Source organism: Coffea arabica, chromosome 1c, assembly GCF_036785885.1.
Source record: "Coffea arabica cultivar ET-39 chromosome 1c, Coffea Arabica ET-39 HiFi, whole genome shotgun sequence".
NCBI lineage: Eukaryota > Viridiplantae > Streptophyta > Magnoliopsida > Gentianales > Rubiaceae > Coffea > Coffea arabica.
In genome coordinates this window covers 45,611,405-45,632,707 of record NC_092310.1, presented here as the reverse complement: position 1 = coordinate 45,632,707, position 21,303 = coordinate 45,611,405, and the positions used below count along the sequence as shown (strand labels likewise).

The window sequence follows — 21,303 nt, the reverse complement described above, 5'->3', positions numbered from 1 at the left end:
TATAGTAAATTTTTCTACGCAAACTTTCAGAAACTCTAATCCAAATGATTTATCACTTCAAATATAACCTCTACCTTCAAGGAAGTTGTTTAACAAGATTATCTTTAACTGCCATCAAACTGGCTTCGCAAAATATTTTACTCTTTAGAATAAAAACTAGTAAAAGAGAGTGCATGGCAATGATGAAAGAAGTAAAATAACTGTGTAACTTAACAAAGCGTTTAAGAAGAATAGCAAAGTTGCTTTCAAGAAATGGTTGGTGACCTATATTTCCTGGTAATTTGATAATGAAATTTAGATTATTTCTTAGGATAGGCAATCACTTGCCTGACTTTGGCTGTTGATGTCATTTTCTAAGCAAAATGTTATTATTTAAGTTCGCCCAGAATATTTATAAATGCTGTTTGTTGGTTGACCTATTCATATTTTAGAATTTTATGCAAAGTTTTAACTTTTGATTCTATTTTGACTATTTCTCCGCACACTCTAGTCCCATACATTATTATGTCAACTTGTTCTTTTTTAGACTATGTACAAAATCTGTTCCATTATCAAAAGCTCTTTTGAACCACTAAGAGCAGTTGCAAAAAAAAAAAAAAAAAAACCACTAAGAGCTTTAACTCAATGGCCACCAGAAAGAAACTAAATCCCCCTTTGAGTCGTAGGTCAGGTTCAAACTCCACCTTCAATGAAAAAAATCCAAAGAAGCTGTCGGAGCACGCCTTTGATCTAATTAGATCTATACCTGCTAGTTTCTTATACAGTCTCTTTAAGCCCCCTTCCCTGCAAATAGGATAAATTAGGTTATAAAAATATTATCGTTATGGCAAAAAAATAATAATAATAAAAGCTCTTTTGACTATTTTTCCCCTGTTTGTTTAGCTTACTTCAAGCTAAGATAAGGTGAATTTTGAGAATCAACCTTTATTTTTTTTATTTGAAAGTAATTTTTGGCTTCCAAAATCTTTCTTGTTGGAAAATGCTTTTAGATTCTAGCACTGCTGAATAACTTGGTCCATCCTAAACCCAATAAATTAAAAGCAAATTAAGAAGAATGTCAGATCCAAGCATAAACCAACTTAGATTTGACTATAATCTCTTTTTTTGGTAAAAGAACTTCAAAAGAACTAAAACCAAATTAAGAAGAACTAAAACCAATCATACTCTATCAAATTCATTAGGCAACATATATAGATCAGTCTAAAATTTAAGGAAAAAAATAAAAATAACAAAGGACATAATAGTAATGCACTTTTCTTTGAGGCTTTTTCCAAGAATACCAAGGTGTGTTTCTAAGGTTTGTTGCACCAGAAGCTTCAACTTAACTGAGGACCACAATAAGACATCAAGGTGGGGTCGTGGAGTGCCAATTGAACGAACATGTGCCCATAACATTGTTCCTTTTGGATTGCTCTTTCCAGTAATCCTTGCATTTTGTTTAATCATTGTTCCTTTTGGATTGATTGCTCTTTCCAATAATACTTGCATTTTGTTTAATCACTAATGCAACTTGAGTATTGAATTTCTCATTGTATTGCAGGCCTTTGTGGATACAATTACTTGCAGCATTTTGGCTTAATCACATCAAACCCCATTGTACTTTGGCGTTTGTTGCACTTTTTCCATGAAAATTCTTTCTATCAACATTTTGCCCCCTATAACGAATAGTTAATGCTTAGGGAATCCATAGTAACTTTCATGCCCTTGATATATATTGAGTGTCTAATTAACTAGCCCTTGGACATTAATTGCTAAGACCAACTAAAGTTTCTTTTCCTTTTCTCTTTAAACTTTATCTCTTCTTTTTTTTTTCTTGCATTCTATGCTGCAATAATTTCGTCTCCTAATTACTTGTATATTCAAAATAATAATATTGATTTAGGGTGCATTTGATAAAACTGAAGTTTGACAACTGAAATTTGAAATTTGAAATCTAAAATCTGAATTCATTAAGTTATTGAATTGTTAAGTATTAAATCAAATACATTTGAATGTAATTGCATTCAGTGATAAGTGAATAGGTTATTACTTATTTTTCTTAGAAATTCAGTGCCACTTATTAATTCAAACAGTTTAATTTTTGGCTATCAAACGCATCTTAACATATTATGATTTGAATTCATCAAGTTTAATCAAATAGGCCTTACTTTAACAAAATTTTTGTGCATGAGTTGGCTATTTATTTGTTATTTTTAAACCTAATAACTAATGCATATAATCTTTACCTTTATCGTTATATGTTTTCAACATACAATTACTAGATTAAACACAATTTTATACATAGGGAAACTTTAATTTTGTAGGTCTTAACAATGGGAACTTACATGCCAAAATACCATGACAAAAATAAAAGAATCAGGTACGACAAATCTAAAATAAAAATTCCAAGTATCCAATTATTTGTATCAAATGGAAGGAAATTGTGGTAGATAACAACAATTAAAAAAAAGAAGAAGAAGAAGAAGAAGAGAGGAATGTAGTTCTAGGCACTTACTATGTAAGAATAGAAATCAATATATCATCTTTTAGGACTAAATTGCTATCAACTTAAACTCTTAGGTATAGGAGCAAATTGCTAATACAAAGAACTTAGCGGTCAAAGTGCAACAAGAACATAATTTTAGTGGGGTTTAATGTAGTTAAGCCTAGTATTGCTTTGAATAATTTTCAGACGACTATCTTAATAATCTCATATTGCTTCTCATATTGAGTTTTACTAAAAGTGCTTATAACAACAAAATATCTACTTCTAATTTTATGGGATGGTGTTTGTCAAACGCCTCAAAAGTACTTTTACCACTTAAAAGTGATTTTTTATCAAAATCATCGTAACTCCAAACGAGGCTACATTACATGGTGGAGAATTACTTAAGGAGATGCATTGTGCTACCTCAAACTGACTAACTGATTCTTAAACCCAAAAACAAAGTACCAAAAAAGATATTAAATTATTGTGAGCTTAGAAATTTGGACCAAATCAACTAAAATACCTCAAATAAATTAGACATACAACTGCACCATTTGAATTGTTGCTGCTTGGGAACCCCAATATTTTCCTTTTAAACAACAACTGGGAGTCGCGAACCCAAAGGAACCAACTCTTTGGTCCATTTGATTAATCTGAATTTAGCCGAATTTACACACTCATATAGAGATTGGCGTAGAAGTTTTTTTTTGTAAGCAATTTAGCGGAGAAGATAAGGATAAAAAAACAATCAAGTAGAAAACCAATACATAATTTAGAACTACAACTATTTTTCACTTTGGTTTTTTAACTGGGCATAAGTGCACGGAATTCTGGCCCCTGCAAATGGTCACAAAAAATGTAGTATGACTAGGGTAAGCTACACTAACTCTACTCTCTTCTAGTTTTTTCAAAAGTTAAATACCTCCCAGTCTAGGAAAGATTGCTGTAGGTTATTCATCGTCACTCAAGTTTTCTGGATCTCCACCATAGGCCTTTGACTTCTTCAATTACCAGACATTCCTTTACCCTTCCTGTCTTTCTTTCCTTTTCTTTTTTCTTCTTTTGTGGAAGGAATCATAGCTTTGGGAATTATTTTGTACCATTAAAAATTTGGTTCGCACAGATTTTAATTTTATTTTGTAGACATCATTCTTTTTGAATTAATATTCTTAAATTTGAAATGCATTTACTTTGAATTTTCCATAACAAACATGAAGTGGATGATCTTGTCTTATGTTGGAAATTTGTGACTAACTTGCACGCAATGTTATCTAGACTCAGGAGCATGATATCGGATGAAAACCCTTAACTGAAACCTACTTTATAAACTTAACCGACAAGCATAAAAGAATGACAACTTCTAACATAGTTTTCGTGTGTTTACCTTGTTTTACTGAGGCTTCCCTCTTTTTGTTTAAACTGATTTCTATATCAATGAAAAGAATTTTTCTAAAATAAAAAGAAATTCTTACATATTTTTTTGAGAGTAGATCTGTGGCAATAAATGTTGTTCTAGTAGTGCATATATTGGTTATCTTAGTGGACACATTTATGGTGCTATTACATATTTTTGTAGAGTATAATTGCAAGTCCTTAAGCCTACACAAATGTTCAATTTTCTAGCTTTATTGGAATATACAGGGATGGTGCTACATTGATAAAATTGTGCATATACAAAGATGTTACAATACAAACTACAAAGAGTTTTCTGACTAAATTCTTGAGTCTTGGGAAAATTGTCATAGAATTCAATGTTTAGAGGTGGCAAAATGGATATTTGGATCATTAACGGTTCATCTAAATGGTTCATCGATCAAATTGATCTAGTCCACTTAGACCCATTTACTAAATGGTTATAAATAGATTGTACTTAAATGGATAATGGTTATCCAATTATCTGGTAGCAATCCATTTAATTGAATACGTACCTGTTTCTTACCTTTTTTTTTTTTTTTTTCTACTTACACCCATTTACTTGAAGAACACTCAATCCTCTATTTACCACAAAACTAGGATAGAAAAATTGCATGAATTAGAAAGAGGTGAATGAAGTGCATATGCATGAGCAATGACCGGTACAGACGAACACCTCAACCACATAAAGGTTTGGATGATGAGGGAATAAACAGTGGATATAAGAGTGGTGAGGATCAAAGTTGTGCTGCACTTTTCTTTTTTCTTTTTTCTTTTTTTTTTAATTTGGAGTCTGTCATTTTTCCCCTGTAAGAAGAACCCTATAAGAAGAACCCTGGCCAGTCTATTCTTTCATATCTTTCTTTTGTAAACCTTTTGAGAGCTATTTTCTTCCATTTTCCCCTAACCATATTCCCAACCATTTAGCAACAACAGTAGGATGACTACTGTCCTGGCCTTACTTGCGCTGTTTTTGCTTATTGCTAGGATCTCAGGTATATCTCAACCTCTCTAGATGTTCCTGGCTTGTTTCCACGAATCATATGTGCATGCAAATGACTATTATTTTAATTGATCTCCTTTTTTTCCCTTTTTTATATATTTTTTTAAAAAACTAGTTTCAAACATATAGGCGTAATGAAATATATAGAGTCTAGTCTGCAAGTGAATATGTACTTATGTAGCATATAAACTAGACCACTTTAGACAATTAACCCTTTCCTTTACTTAATATTATTTTCTTCATGCACCTCATGTTAACTAATGAAGATTTAATCTCAATTCCAGATTGTTTTAAACTGTGCAATGTATCATAATTACATCTTTACAATTGCAACTGGATGATATTTGATTGGGAGTTGAGACTCATCCTTCATTCATGTCTACACTTTCGAAAGTTTGTAGTGGTTATGAGACGAAGAATCTTTGCTTACACAGTGGCAAATGTTATCTTTTTTTTTTTTTTTTTTCCGAAAACGATAGATGAATTTTATAACAAACAAGACTTTACAATATTTGAGCAACGGCTCAACTACCTATACAAAGTGTACAATGACACTAAGGAGATACAACAAATCTCTCCTCATCCATGACTATGCTTGAAGCATAAAAACTAATTGTTTTACATAGAGCCATATTAGTAGATTTTCCTTCTTCAAAAAAGCACATGTGAAACAGATTTGCAAGAGCAAGTATGTCTTCCACCAATGTAGCTATATTCGGGTTGTTTCCCTTCCCAGTTTTCAGCAGGCCAATAAGTTGTTTATTGCCATTTATGACTTTGATCCTTTGCCAACCGAGCTGAGCTGCTTTGATAAGTGCGAGACGCACTGCTACAGCTGCATCTTGGATGTCCATATGTGAGCTTCTGTCCACAAGCGCCCATTCAGCTCTGATTCTGCTATCTTTCTGTTTGGACACAACCCCAATTCCCATCTTGTGACCCGATGATGCTTTATGTGTTGCTACATGAAGTTCCATCAGGTCTGTTGCCTCTATTTGTTCCTCCCCTTGGCTTGCATTTGTTGCATCTGTTTCTGATGTACTCCTAGCTCCATTAGGTTTTTTTAGAAAGAGCAAAACACCACTTGATTTCATAGCTGATTCAAGCAGTGAGCAGAAATGCATGTCCAATATAAAATATGACATTGTATTTAAGCATTTTGATTTCTTTTTACAAAGTAATGCAACTGCTTTAACTTTTTTATATTGATCTCAAATATTTTTATTGCACCATCCGTGATTGAACATTTTCTGCAATGTTCATACGTGAAGAAAAAGGTCATTGATGAGCTTTATAATTAGTTAATCATGATAGGTATCATACATCATTGCGCAATATTGCACATCTCAAGTTTTTAGAAGGAAAATGAAATTTACGTACCCATTAACCGAAACTTTTTGTGCTATGAAATAGTGAAAAGGGCCCGTAAAAAAAAACAAGTATGTGATTCACAAACAAATAAGAAAGTGAATGCGACACAATCCATATCTCCTAGAATTCAATGCTTTGATTTGAACTCTTTAAGTGATTGAACTATTGTCCGTCAATTTTTGTGCAGGGGCACAATATATAGGCATCTCTTATGGGCTAAATGGCAACAGTCTACCCTCAAAACAAGACGTTATCAATCTTTACAATCGAAATGGCATCCACAGAATGCGAATTTATGCCCCTGTCCCTGAAGTTCTCAATGCTTTAAGAGGAACCAACATAGAGCTTCTAGTTGATGTTGCCAATGAAGACATTCAGTCCATTGCAACCAATCCTTCAGCAGCTGTAAATTGGGTTCAAAACAACATAAAAAAGTACTCACCAGCTGTGAAGTTCAGGTACATATCGGTTGGAAGTGAAGTACCATTGAGTTCTAACATTGCTCAATATGTTGGCCCGGCCATCGAAAAGATACAGAATGCATTAGCATCGGCAGGTCTTCAGAACCAAATCAAGGTTTCAACATCAATATCTGCAGGTCTGCTAAGCGTTTCTTATCCTCCCTCGCAAGGTTTGTTTTCGAACGAGGCTAAACCATTCATTAAACCTATAATTGATCTGCTAGTCCGAAATAATGCACCGTTGCTAGTCAATGTGTACCCCTACTTCAGCTATATTGGTGACCCGGTCGACATTTCACTAGATTATGCATTGTTTACCTCAAGAGGTATTGTTGTTCAAGATGGTTCGTTTGGATATCAAAACATTTTTGATGCAATTCTGGATGCTCATTATGCTGCTCTAGAAAAAGAAGGCGGTTCTAGTGTAAACATTGTTGTATCCGAAACTGGCTGGCCATCTGATGGAAACCCTCCTGCCGCTTCATTTGCAAATGCAGGCACTTACTATTGGAACGTGATTAGCCATGTTAAGAGTGGAAAAGGGACCCCAAGAAGGCCCGGAAGAGGTATAGAAACTTATCTGTTTGCCATGTTTGATGAAAACCAGAAGCCTGGAGCGCAGACAGAAAGACATTTTGGCCTCTTTTTTCCAGATCAACAGCCTAAGTATGGAATTGCTTTCGACTAATTCAAGTGTCATGCATGACAAGACTACATGTAGTATGAAAAAGACTTCTTATATTTGTCATACTTCATTTGGACATGAGGAGAGAGATATTTTCTTTAGCTCTGTAGTAATAAAAGCTCCATAGAGATGCTTTCCTAATGTAACGAGGATGAAATGGATTAAAATAATGCGAGTTTTTCTGATCAAGAGCATGAAACAGATTTATTTTCCTTAACTTGATCTTTGCCGGTCATTGATATGATCTTATTTGTCAAACTCGGAAATTGATCTGTGATAATGGTTCCACTTCATTTGTTTCATTTCTTTTGTTTTTATTAAGCAAATTTATTAACCATTTTCCAAATTTATTAAGCAAAAAACCCTATGCTACATGTGTTGGTTCTAGGCTAAAATAATCAGATTAGCTAGAATAATTTTCCAAATCAAATTTAACAAAACATTGGACAAAATTAACCTTACCTCCATAGTGCATGAAAAATGTAAGAATTTGTTCCATTTAAAGTAAATTTGGCATGGGTTAAGGTGTGGACTAGGTCGTTCTATTCAAGATATACGCCTCTACAAAATTAGTGTAATAAGCTACAATAGGTCTCAAACAATTCGTGCCCTTATAGAATTAGTATAATCCGGTGCAATAGGTTTCAGACGATTCACACGCTTATAATCTAGTGTAAAAGGTTTCAACTCATCGTGTTCAAGATAAATAGCCCTTATAGAATTAGTGTAATCCAATGTAAAAGGTCTCAACTCATCGTGCCAAGATAAACAACCCTTATAGACTTGGTGTAATCTGGTGTAATAGGTCTCTGCGAATCGTATCCAAGATAAACAACCCAGTCTTATCTCATTATTGTCCACTCCAATTTACACAACCTTATTTTGATTGTTGTCCACTCCAATTTACCCATAGCCTTTATCTCACTATTGTCCACTCGAATCTACACACTGAAACCTAGAGTTAGACTGAAACCTTACTATTGTCCACTCCAATCTATACATTGAAACCTAAAGTTAGACTAAAACCTTACTTAACACTCTAATTTATCCGATATACTAGGGGGAAGTGCCCACGCATTGCGCGGGAGTTAGATACCTGTGGTTAAAGAGAATTTTTATTGAACAAATAATAGTGCATTTTGAAAAGAAATAGTCATCAAATATGATAAAACTAATAATAGTGTATTTTAATTGCAGCACAAACTTGTACAATTTACTTTATTAATGCTTTTACACTTTTACCATTTTCAAAAGGCCCCTACAGAAGTTGAAAATCACCCAAGATCAGACATAAGTGGTTTCAGACAAAGAAATATCCTCCAACAGTTAGTTATAGCAATGTGTTAATTGCACAACGTGTTAATATGTCTTTGTGTTAATTGCACAACAAAAGCCACACTTGAATTAAATGTGTCTATGACATCATTTCAGTAATTACACCAACACATAAACATATATGAGTTGTATTCGACACAAAAATGATTGCAAAAAAATTTCATATTCTAAAAATACCCAGATGTCTCCATAAATCAAGGAATAATTTCAGAAACCTCTCTCAAGATTTCTTATAATATCACTCAGCTCCTCTGAGGTTTTTAAAATCTCATACCTCCCTTGAATTGACATTTCTTGTAACACTTTAATCCCTTTAGAGAAAATACAAGAAAGATAAAACTTTTGTTGCAATACTACCCTTATATTATCCAACTTATGAAATTTATAACAACAATAAAAAAATAAAATAAGGTTAAATTTCTTGACCTAAACTATTTATTTTAGTTGTATTGGAATAAAAGTAAAATTTACACCTTGAAAAATTCACACTTATGAAGAGATTATTTTAGTTTTCAATATGACTTAAACGACACCATGAATTAAAGCATATTTTTCCAAAAAAATCTTGACTTCCTTAATTGTAACTATGCACGAAATTTTTAAAGATATTAATTACTCTCTAAAATCCTCCTAAGTGGTTGATCTTGATTAGATTTAATTTATTTATATCCTTTATTATTCCACCATGACTCCAATGTAAAGAAATATGGATCATTATTAGTTAGTAATTTATTTTTTGGGTAAATAACAAAAAAAGCCCCCTATAATATAGTTATCTTACAGAAAAATCTTCTGAGATTTCAAATCACACATCGGTATCTCATGATTTAAAGTAAAGTGAAAAATCAATGATAATCGTTAAATTTAACGCGTTTGATGTAAATGCACTAGAACCATGTGTGGTTCTTCCAAAAAATAGTTTTTTAAGGCAAATTTTGACATGAAATACCTATTTTGCCCCTCATACCTTAATAAAACAACCATGATTGTTCTTCAAATTTGCTCCAAACTTATGGAAATCGACGATTTTTGCTTATATTATTAGTGAATGAAACTAATAAATCAAAAACTGTTTGTTTTAGGCTATTTTTTGCTTATATTATTAAGGCATTTCTATCATTTCATTCAAAACTATTTGTTTTAACGATTTCTGTCAATGTTTCAAATTACTTCAAATCATGAGGTACCAACACGTATGATTTGAAGTCACAAGGGGCTTTTCGGTAAGATAGTTATACCACAAGGAATTTTTTTGTTTTTTACCCTTATTTTTTAAATTTACATTTTTTGCTTTTAAAATTTTATTTTGTTTTGACTTTTTGGTTAAATAGTTATTAAGAGTAAGGGTAATGTTGTTAATTTGTGACATTTGATAGGAATATTTAGTCTTGTCAAATTGACAAGGAAGGTAAGTGAGATTTTAAAAAATTGAGGGGAGTTAAGTGATATTATGACAAACCTCAGGGGAAGTTTCTGAAATTATCTCATAAATCAAAGTTTTAAATGTACCAAAATGAGGATATTTCGGTAAATATACCTAAACACATGCTGTCCTCGGTTGTGCTAAAAGTTTAAAAAAAACTATATAACATTCTATATTCCCAAAAAGCCCCTATTTATACCGTTGAAATTCAAACCCCTCTCTAATCACAACTCATTTTTATATAGTATAAAGAAATTCAATGTCTTTCTTACACTTGTTTTACTAGTAGAGACCATACCAAAAGAATCTCCTTTTGTGTACTTTGTTCAACATATGTTTAGTATCTTTTTTACACTTGTTTTAGGAGTAGAGACTATACTACAGGAATCCACTTTTGATTAGGATCAACAAGTGTAGAATGTGGATTCAAGACATTTATGTTAGAACCTCTATTTATAGGTTGTAAGAATGTAGGAATGCTAAAATATCTCCACCTTATCTGGCAATAGGAGATACAAGATATAATCACATAGTCACATAGTAGAGTTAGTCACCAAATATAACCATTCGAGTAATGGAAAGGAAAACTAAATTCATTTAGTGTAATATATGTACATTATCTTACACATGAATATTTTGCTATATTATTGTGCACTTAACACTCAATTGGATATAACTTTTAAAATGCAAGCATGTAGATGTATGCTTGTGTACATTAAGTTATCTTCCTTTTCTATGGATTTCATTAGGTTATACACAATTAAGTTTTAAATGACTTAGATTTTTAAAACAATTTTTAAACTAATTCAATAAATGGGCAACTTCCCTACAAGCATTTACAGCTACTTACCTTCGCTAGTTATTCCAACTTAGGAAAACTTGAAACTTGAATCCAAAAGTTGTGGTGGAATTTTTGTAGTAGCAATAGTAGTTAGGACAAAGTTGTATTAGAATTAGCCTTCTGTTACTCTTACACGATCTTTTTTAATTTCTAAAAATAATTTTTTTCTAGCACAGAGGAATGGGATTCAAGAAGTAAGGAGGCGGAAGGGGATTAAAACTTAGGATCTTTGAGTCCTGAAACCTTGTTCTTAGCCACTATCTTTTGCATTTACTGTCTAATTAGACTAATTTAAAACGATAGTGCTCTTTATGCTTGAGAATATATTTTTGTTGACATGAAATGCTTGAATGGACTTTTATGGGGATTTTTGAATAATTTTCTTTAGATGTTAGAGGATGATGAGTTCTTTATCATTCTAAAAAAATATTATTCTGTAATTTTTACTAGATCATAATTAAAATCAAACAATTTTTTATTTTCTTTTTCTTGTTTTGATTTATTTATGGACTTTGAAACATATTCCAATTGCGTTTAATACTTTAATTCAATTGGCATTTCATTTCATCTCAAAATTTCAACTATTAACTATTCGACTCCCAAGGGCCACATTCACCTAAATTCCAAATAATGAGGACCAAAAATGCAAAGCCTAATTATTAACGAATGATAATTTGATTTTGACACTAGACACCATTGAATTTTCATCAATGTCCAACCATGCCTATGCCTATTGGCTGAAAAAAGTTTGCAGAAAGGGAGAGAAATAACTTGGATGTGCTCCTTGTATATGGTATCGCCAGAAATTTATTTATAAAGGCTCCATTGCCTTGTTGAAGGTTCTCGATATGGATGGCAACGGGACAAGGTAGGGGTGAACCCATTGCCAAATAACTCCCCCGTCCCCCGTCTCCTGCCCCATCTCCCAGCCCTCAGCCCTGCCCTGCCCCGTTTCCACCGTGGGGGAAGAAGCCAACAACAAAAATATATGCACACAATGGTGAACTTTACAAGAAATCATATACTAAAGCAAAATTATGAATAAACATGAATAAATGGATTGCTGATGATTTAATAGAGCAAACAGCATATAACAAACTATCATCAAATTCTCCACTCTAAAAAGTATCACCTAAAGAAAAATATTTAAAAAAACATGCTTCCCAGTCTCAAAATTGTTAATGATTCAACTAACCCAAGAGATAAGAGATAACAGACACATGATTCTATTTTATGTTATTTTTAATCAATCCAACAGATTAATGGCCATGTAATCAAATTGAAAACAAATCTGTAGTACCCCTGCCCCTGCCCCATTACTCTCCGGTGGTCATCCATCTTCATTGCCATTCTTAGTTCTCACGTTTTTTGGTGTTAAATTTTAATCCCCCTCCCCCTCCTTGTTTATTAAATTTCTCCTCTTCCCTACTTAAAAAAAAAGGAAAAAAATTCTGGAGCTCTTCCCTGCTTATTAAATCCCACCTCTTTCTTGCTTTAAAAAATAAGAACACAAAACCTATAGAGCTTGAGAGATAATTTAGGTTGCTTTATTCTCTATTTCTGTTTTACTCAATGCTTCTCCTGTTGAGCATAGGCTAAATGGATTTATGACGAAACATGACTACTGTTGGGCCATTAATTAATTAAATTTTGGACCTCAAAGTAAAATGCGAAAAAGTAGTTGAAGAACCAGAGAAGAGGGCCGATGATTACATAGATCGGTTGTTATGATGATAGTATCATTTTGAATAGATATCCATCAATTCTTATGCAGGAGTGCAATCTATAGGCGTTTGTTATGGGCTAAATGGTAACAATCTACCATCAGCACAAGATGCTGTAAATCTTTACAAACGGAATGGCATCCAGAAAATGAGAATTTATGCCCCGGTCCCTGAAGTTCTCAATGCTCGAAGATGGACCAATATAGAACTTCTTATTGATGTTGCCAATGAAGACATTCAGTCCATTGCAACCAATCCTTCAGCAGCTGCAGATTGGGTTCAAAACAACATAAAAAAATTACTCACCAGCTATGAAGTTCAGGTACATATCGGTTGGAAATGAAGTACCATCAAGTTCTAACGTTGCTCAATATGTTGCCCCAGCCATGGAAAAGATACAAAATGCATTAGTATCGGCTGGGCTTCAGAACCAAATTAAGGTTTCAACATCAATATCTGCAGGTCTGCTAAGCGTTTCTTATCCTCCCTCACAAGGCTTGTTTTCGAACGAGGCAAAACCATTCGTTAAACCTATAATTGATATCCTAGTTCGAAATAATGTGCCACTACCAGTCAGTGTGTACCCCTACTTTAGCTAGAGGAATTGTTGTTCAAGACGGCTCGTTTGGATATCAAAACATTTTTGATGCAATTTTGGATGCTCATTATTCAGCTCAAGAAAAAGAAGGCAGTTCTAGTGTAAATATTGTTGTATCTGAAACTGGTTGTTCATCTGATGGAAATTCTCCAGTTGCTTCATCTACAAATGTAGGCATTTACTATAAGAATGTGATTAGCCATGTTAAAAGTGGAAAAGGGACTCCAAGAAGGCCAGGAAGAGATATAGAAACTTTTCTGTTTGCTATGTTTGAGGAAAACCAAAAGCCTGGAGCGGAGACAGAAAGACATTTTGGCCTCTTTTTTCCTGATCAACAACCTAAGTATAGAATTAGTTTCAACTAATTCAAGTGTCAATCATGACTATAATACATGAACTTTGAAGAAGATTTCCTGTATTTATTATCCTATTTACGTATTACTTCCGGGGGACATTGAGGAAAGAGATGCTTTCTTTAGCAGTAAAAGCTCCATAGAGATGCTTTCTAATTGTAATGAGGATGAAATGGATTAAAATAATAAGAGCTCATATTGATAAGTGAATATTTAACATATATTTTGTACAAGTTTGGCATGAACTTTTGGTATGTTTTGAGAAGATTAAAGCCATATTTGAACTCTTTTGGTGATAATTGCTTAAATAATATTTAAGTGTTCAAAACTTGATAAATGAGTGAATTAATGCGTTAATTTTGTGAAATTGTGAAGGATATTGATGTATGAAATTCATGCACGAGATGAAAGAAATGAAAGGATCGTCTAGAGGATAAAATACACAAGAAATTAGGAGCAAAAAAGAAGAAAAAGGAAAAGAAGTGAAAAACTGGAATATGACCAGCACGGATCCGAGACCGAGCTCGGATCCGTGTGAGTAAAGGGCGATCCAAGCCCTCGTCTGTACTTCCAGAGCAGTGTATCCTAGGACAAACGATCCGAGCTCGGATCCATCAGAGAAAGTCCTCGGATCGATCTTCACCCCTCGGATCCGAGGCTCGGATCTGCCTCTCTCTTCAGCAAGTGGCACAACTATTTTTTTTCACTTTTCACACAACTTTCCAGCTATCTTGAGTGAGTGAATTCGGTGGCACATGCTTCTGCAACAAAAGGGAAGACAAAATGAGTTATTGACAAGTCAAAACAACATTTCTTTTGACTTTCTTTACAAAATCTGAGTTGTTAGAATCATGAAGGGAAAAAAGTGCCTTTCTACCACCTTTTATGCAGAGAGACAATGGAGAAGCAAGGAGGACCATACGTGCTAGTTTTTCTTCTTGTAACTAGTTTCTCTCTAGTTAGGAGTTCTTGGAGAAGTATTTGGAGTTTTCACTTGTAATCATCTTGTACAAGAACATAGCAGAAATTGGAGGGTTTCACCATCAATTGGCTAAGCTTTCTTTTATCTTTCTTGTACTTGTACCTTATGATGTTTTGCATTAATAAACTTGTGAGTTTGATTGTTAAATCATTCATGAGTAGCTAAACTTCTTTATCTAGGGAGTAGATGAAACTTATGGCTAAATGATATGAATTGAATGTAATTTACACTTGTTATATCTTGTATTAACTTGTCTATTTGTACATGTAATAATTACTTGTTATTGCTTGATCACCAATAGCATGTTTATAGCTGTTATTGTTCAATGAGAATTGGTAGTAACAATGGAAACATATGAGTAGAGCTTAAGTTGTATGTTCATGAAAATAGAGATACACTTAAGTGGATTTCCTAGTATTTCATGAAGGAAAACAGAGTAGAACTAGTATTTCACCATGAAAATAGGGAAAACTATATTGCTTTAGGCCATTTCAACATGAAAATGAGATTTGGTAATATTGGAAATGAATCCCTCATTAAACAAGAAAAATAACAAGAGGTAAATCTATTCATTTGTGTTGTTTATGCCATAAGTGGAATCTACATCCCTAGATTCAATTTTTAGTGAAATTTCTCCGTTTGCATTTAACATTGATTAAACCAGATTTGTAGATAATAGCATTATAATTTTCTTGCTCAGATTTATTGTAAGTCTAAATAATAGAGAAAAATAAGGGTCTAGTACTTGTTTAATTTGCTTCTCGTGGGATCGACCCGATACATACCCTATATTACGATTTCGACCTGCATACTTGCAGTCAACAGGTATAAAATCGGATTTAAACTTGCATTGATATAAAAATTTCATCAAGTTTTTGGCGCCATTGCCGGGGAGCGACAATATTAGGGCCTAATCATCTCTATTAATTTAGATATTTTCATTATTTTTATTCAAGTTGTTTATAGTTGATTTTAATAATTAAAACTGCAAAATTTCTCTTACTTTTATTTGTAGTGTATGTACCGATCAAATCGAGAAGTTGCATTTTTCGATTCTGAAATTGAGAGGACACTACAGAGACATAGGAGGAATACACCGTATCAAGAGGAACAAGAGGTTTGGCAACCAATAGAGGAAATCTTGATAGAGTTATCATTTGAGGAAGAAATGGAGGAAAATGAACCAAATAGGCGAATTCTACGAGATTTTGCTTTACTGAAAATATAAGGTTCTCAAACTAGCATTGCAAGACCAACGATAAATGCTAATAATTTTGAAATTAAACCATCACTAATTCAAATGGTACAACAATCTCAATATGGAGGTAATGCTACCGAAGATCCAAATTCTCACTTGTCAACATTTCTTGAAATCTGTGATATAATTAAATTTAATGGTGTTAGTGATGATGCAATTAAATTTCGATTGTTTCCATTCTCACTAAGGGACAAGGGCAAGGTTTGGTTACAATCTCATCCACCGAACACTTTTACTACTTAGGCTGAATTAGTTAAGGCATTTCTAAATAAATTCTTTTCACCTGAAAAAACTGCTAAATTCAGAATGGATAAAACTAGTTTCTCTCAACAGGAAGAAGAAACATTGTATGAAACTTGGGAGCACTATCGAGAACTGCAACGAAGATGTCCTCATCATGGTTTACCAGATTGGCTAGTAGTCCAAACATTTTACAATGGTCTCACCTATCCAACAAAGACGCATGTAGATGCGGCAGCGGGAGGAGCATTGATGGGAAAGACAGCCGATGAACCTCAACAATTGATTGAAGAAATGGCTGCTAACAACTACCAATGGGCAAACGAACGAGGTAATACAAGGAGAACTACTGGTATGCTCCAAGTAGATACCTTGAATATGTTAAGTGTAAAAATGAATAATGTGGTTAAGATACTTAATAGGCACGTTGGTTCTATCTCTAATCAAGAAGTAGTTGTTGCATGTTGTACTACTTACGACGGAGATCATGATGATTCTATATGTTCTAGCAGTGAACAGGTTCAATATCTCAACAATTACAACCGTCCACCCCAAAACAATCCATACTCTAATACCTATAATCCAGGATGGCGTAATCACCCGAATTTTGGATGGAAGGATCAAGGGAACCAATAAAGACCAGTTAATCCACCGAATTTTCAACCAAAGCAACCGCTTCCGAAGTCCAAACCAGCTTGAAAATTGGCAATTGAGAAACTGGCAAATGTATCAAATGATAAAATTGAAAAGTTAGCCAGTGTCACTACTCAACGGTTTGAAAGAATTGAAGGAAGGATGGACCAACTCACTAATATGTACAGGAATGTTAAGGTCCAATTAGGGCAAATAGCAAATGCGGTTAACAATCGCAACCAAGGGGACTTACTTAGCAAGATTGAGGTGAACCCAAGGGAGCATGCGAAGGCTATAACCCTCCATAGTGGTAAGGAAGTAGGTGAGCTGCCTGTAGTTGAATGTGAAAGAGAATGTGAAGGAAGAGAGAACAAACGGTTGAATGAGTTAGGAGAGGATAGTAAGAAAGTTAAAGGGAAAGAAAAGGTGAAAGAAAATGAGTCACAAATTGGAGATACAACACCAATTCCTCCACCGGTGCCATTCCCTCAAAGATTGAAACCTTCGAGAAATGACAAAGAATTTGAGAAGTTTGTTAACATTTTCAAACAATTAAATATTAATATTCCTTTTGTTGATGCTATTTTGCAGATTCCTTCATACACAAAGTTTCTCAAGGAAATAATGACTAAAAAAAGGAAGTTGGTAGACAGCGAGACAATTGTATTAACGGAAAAATGTAGTGCCAGCATACAAAATAAATTGCCACCAAAGTTGAAAGATCCAGGGAGTTTCACAGTTTCTTGCACTATTGGTAATGTAAAATTCTCTAAAGTACTTTGTGACCTTGGTGCGAGTGTGTCATTGATCCCTTTAACTGTGGTTAGGCAATTGGGGTTGAAAGAGTTAAAATGTACTAACATTTTCTTGCAATTGCTGACAAATCTATTAGACATCCAATGGGCATATTGGAGAATGTGCTCATTAAAGTGTAGAAATTCATTATTCCTGTTGATTTCGTTGTTTTATATATAGAGAAAGATGTCAATGTATCTATTATACTTGGTAGGCCATTTCTGGCCACTACAGGTACAATAATAGATGTCAAATGAGATAAGTTCAAGTTCCAAATCTGTGAAGAGAAAGTGGAGTTTGATTTGAGTAAAGTGGACAAGTATCCCTCTTTTACCAATCATGTTTATTCTATTGACATATGTGATGAATTGTCATTAGAGATGAGTCAAGTTAATCTTGATGATGATTCTCTTGAACTTTGTCTTAATGGTATAGGTTTACAAGAGGAGCAAGTTGAAGAAATGACTGAATTTTTGCAGGCACAGGTTCCTTACAAAAGGAGAAATGCATATGAGGAGTTAGGACTGTACAAAGAGATACCTCCACCATCATGTGAGCAAGCACCATGGCTTGACCTTAAGTCACTGCCTAAACACCTCAAATATGCGTTTGTTAGAGAAAAAGAGACATTGCCGGTGATTGTAAATTCTGCACTAGATGAGGAATAACTAGGCAAACTCTTACGTGTTTTGAGGAAGCATTTAAAGGCTATAGGATGGACGATTTCAGATATCAAGAGAATTAGTCCAACTATTTATTGGAAGAAAATTTTAAGCCGGTGGTTGAAACTCAAAGACGATTAAATCCAAACATGAAAGAAGTGGTAAGAGTAGAGATTCTTAAATGGCTGGATGCAGGTATAATCTTTCCAATTTCTGATAGTATTTGGATTTCTTTTATTTATGTAGTGCCAAAGAAAGGGGGGATAACCATAGTACATGGTAAAAATGATGAAATGATTCCCTCTAGAATTATGGTTGGGTGACGAATCTGTATTGATTATAGAAAACTGAATGCAGCTACTAGAAAGGATCATTTTCCTCTTCTTTTTCTTGATCAAATGGTAGAAAGATTAGCCGGATATAAATTTTATTGTTTCTTGGATGGTTTTTCAGGATACAATCAAATAGTCATTGCACTGGAAGATCAAGAGAAAACCACATTCACTTGTCCTTACGACACTTTTACATTTAGAAGAATACCTTTTGGACTGTGTAATACACCGGCCACCTTCCAACGATGCATGATGGCAATTTTCTCCGATTGTAATGAGAAAATTATGGAAATCTTCATGGATGATTTTTTTTGTATTTAGATCTACTTATGATCATTGTCTTAACAATTTAGATCTAATTTTGCAGAGATGTGAAGAAATAAACCCTCAATTGGGAAAAATATCACTTCATGATTTATGAGGGTATTGTTCTAGGGTATAAAATTTCTTCACAAGGTATTGAGATAGATCAAGTCAAGATAGAGGTTATTGAGAGAATGCCTCCACTTACGAATGTGAAAGGCATTCGAAATTTTCTTGAACACGTGGAATTTTATCGACGGTTTATTAAGGATTTCTCCAAGATTGCTAAACTTTTATGTGAATTACTTGTAAAAGATGTTTCTTTTCACTTAATGATGAGTGTTTATTTGCTTTTAATAGGTTAAAGAAGGAATTTATCTCCGCACCCATAATAGCATCACCGGACTAGAGTTTACCATTCGAATTGATGTGTGATGCAAGTGATTTTACAGTTGGAGCTGTTCTTAGGCAAAAACATGATAAGCGACTTCATATCATTTATTATGCAACTAAAATGTTAAATGAACCCCAAGTTAACTATGCAACAACAGAGAAGGAGTTGCTAGCAGTGATATTTGCATTGGATAAGTTTAGAACATACTTAGTAGGATCTAAAGTTATCATTTATACCGACCATGCAGCACTCAAATATTTGTTAAATAAGAAAGATGCAAAATCTCGACTAATTCGATGGATTTTATTATTGCAGGAATTTGATTTGGAGATCAAAGATAAAAAAGGATCCGAGAACTTAGTCGCTAATCATCCTTCTAGACTGGAAAACATACCTCAAGAAGACCATTCATCCATCAAAGAAGAATTTCCAAATGAGTTTTTAATGGCAATTTATAAGTCACCATGGTATACTGATCTAGTAAATTTTATAGTTAGTAGAGTAATACCAAGTGCTTTGAATTTTCATCAAAGGAAAAAATTCTTAAATGATGCTAAACATCATTTTTGGGAAGAATCGTTCTTTTACAAACACTGTATAGATGAAATAATTAGAAGATGTGTTCCGGAAGAAGAGGTACATAGTATTCTAATGCATTGTCATACCTTTGAAACGGGAAGTCATTTTAGTACAACTAAAATCGTAGCAAAGATATGGCAATCTGAATTTTATTGGCCTACTATGTATCGAGACACTAGAAATTGGGTTAAAAGTTGTGATCAATGCCAAAGAACAGGTAATATCTCAAGAAAGAATGAAATGCCTCTAACTACATATTTGAAAGTTGAGTTATTTGATGTTTGGGGCATTGATTTTATGGGACCATTTCCTAACTCATATAATAATAAGTATATTCTTTTAGCAGTTGATTATGTTTCTAAATGGGTGGAGGTCATTCCTTTACAAACTAATGATACTAAAGTGGTACTTAAGTTCCTTAAACGGAACATATTTTGCAGGTTTGGAGTCCCAAAGGCAATAATAAACGATGAAGGGAAGCATTTTTGTAATAAAATTATTGACACCTTGTTGCTTAAATATGAATGCAGGCATAAAAAGTCACTCCCTATCATCCTCAAGCCAATGGCCAAACGGAGTTGGCCAACCAGGAAATTAAAATCATTTTAGAGAAAACGATCAACCTATCGAGAAAGGATTGGACAAACAAGCTTAAAGATGCTTTGTGGGCGCATAGAACGGCATTTAAAACGCCGTTGGGAATGTCTCCATATAAACTTGTTTATGGAAAAATGTATTTTTTACCTGTAGAAATAGAACATAGAGATTATTGGGCTATTAAGGCTATTAATTTTGATTTTAAATCTGCAGGTGAAAAGAGAATGCTCAAGTTGAGTGAATTGGAAGAATTGCGATTGACTTCATATGAGAATGCCAAAATTTACAAAGAAAAAGTGAAATTTTGGCATGATAAACACATTCTTCCTAAACATTTTGAAGAAGGGCAAAAGGTGTTATTGTTTAATTCAAGGCTTAAATTATTCCCTGGAAAGCTTAAGTCTAGATAGTTCGGGCCATTTGAAAAGGTTCGTATGTTTCCTTATGAAGCAGTGAAAATAAAAGGAGAAAATGGTACCCCATTCAAAGTAAATGGTCAAAGATTAAAGCCTTATTGGCCGGAGAAAAGGTTCCTAAAGGAGTAATTTACTCCCTAGGAAACGCAATGGAGGGTTAAAGGAGCTATAGGAGAGTCGAGCTTAACGACTCTAAACAAAGCGCTTGTTGGGAGACAACCTAATAATAATATTGTAGTTGTGTGTTTCTATGTGTTTCTTACATTTTGGTGTGGTTTAATTGACTAATTAGATGTATTTCACTTGTTTGTAGGAGGTATCGGAGTTTCGTCATCCATTTTGGAGGTACAGTTGAAGAACAAGTGTAAAAAGGGAGGTTTTCTTATCAAATTGTGCTTTAAATGTTTAGAATTACCATTCATATATACAGTGTGCATT

At 33.7% G+C, this 21,303-nt stretch overlaps 2 protein-coding genes, 1 non-coding gene and 1 pseudogene across 4 annotated transcripts; 3 read left to right on the top strand and 1 right to left on the bottom strand.

Annotated features, from left to right (window-relative positions):
- The first annotated feature begins 4,776 nt into the window (after positions 1-4,776).
- On the top strand, positions 4,777-7,510 carry LOC113724477 (glucan endo-1,3-beta-glucosidase-like). Of its 2 annotated transcripts, none has more exons than XM_072073217.1 (2): positions 4,777-4,875; positions 6,442-7,509. In XM_072073217.1, exons 1-2 carry the CDS (start codon positions 4,821-4,823, stop codon positions 7,401-7,403), a joined length of 1,017 nt encoding a protein of 338 aa, XP_071929318.1. In that variant the 5' UTR covers positions 4,777-4,820; the 3' UTR covers positions 7,404-7,509. The 2 variants fall into 2 exon arrangements, with proteins under 2 accessions (XP_071929318.1, XP_071929326.1); XM_072073225.1 differs by lacking the exon at positions 4,777-4,875 and adding an exon at positions 5,673-5,863 and having other exon boundaries at positions 6,442-7,510.
- A 4,341-nt stretch (positions 7,511-11,851) lies between these two features.
- LOC113740450 (glucan endo-1,3-beta-glucosidase-like) lies at positions 11,852-13,686 on the top strand (annotated as a pseudogene).
- A 2,525-nt stretch (positions 13,687-16,211) lies between these two features.
- Positions 16,212-16,318, bottom strand: LOC113743816 (small nucleolar RNA R71). Its single transcript, XR_003461213.1, has one exon. It is a non-coding gene; the product is annotated as a small nucleolar RNA R71 (small nucleolar RNA).
- Positions 16,319-16,949: 631 nt separating this feature from the next.
- Positions 16,950-18,250, top strand: LOC140005597 (uncharacterized). The gene is made up of 3 exons (XM_072046605.1): positions 16,950-17,541; positions 17,763-17,816; positions 18,018-18,250. Exons 1-3 carry the CDS (start codon positions 16,950-16,952, stop codon positions 18,248-18,250), a joined length of 879 nt encoding a protein of 292 aa, XP_071902706.1.
- The last annotated feature ends 3,053 nt before the right edge of the window (positions 18,251-21,303 follow it).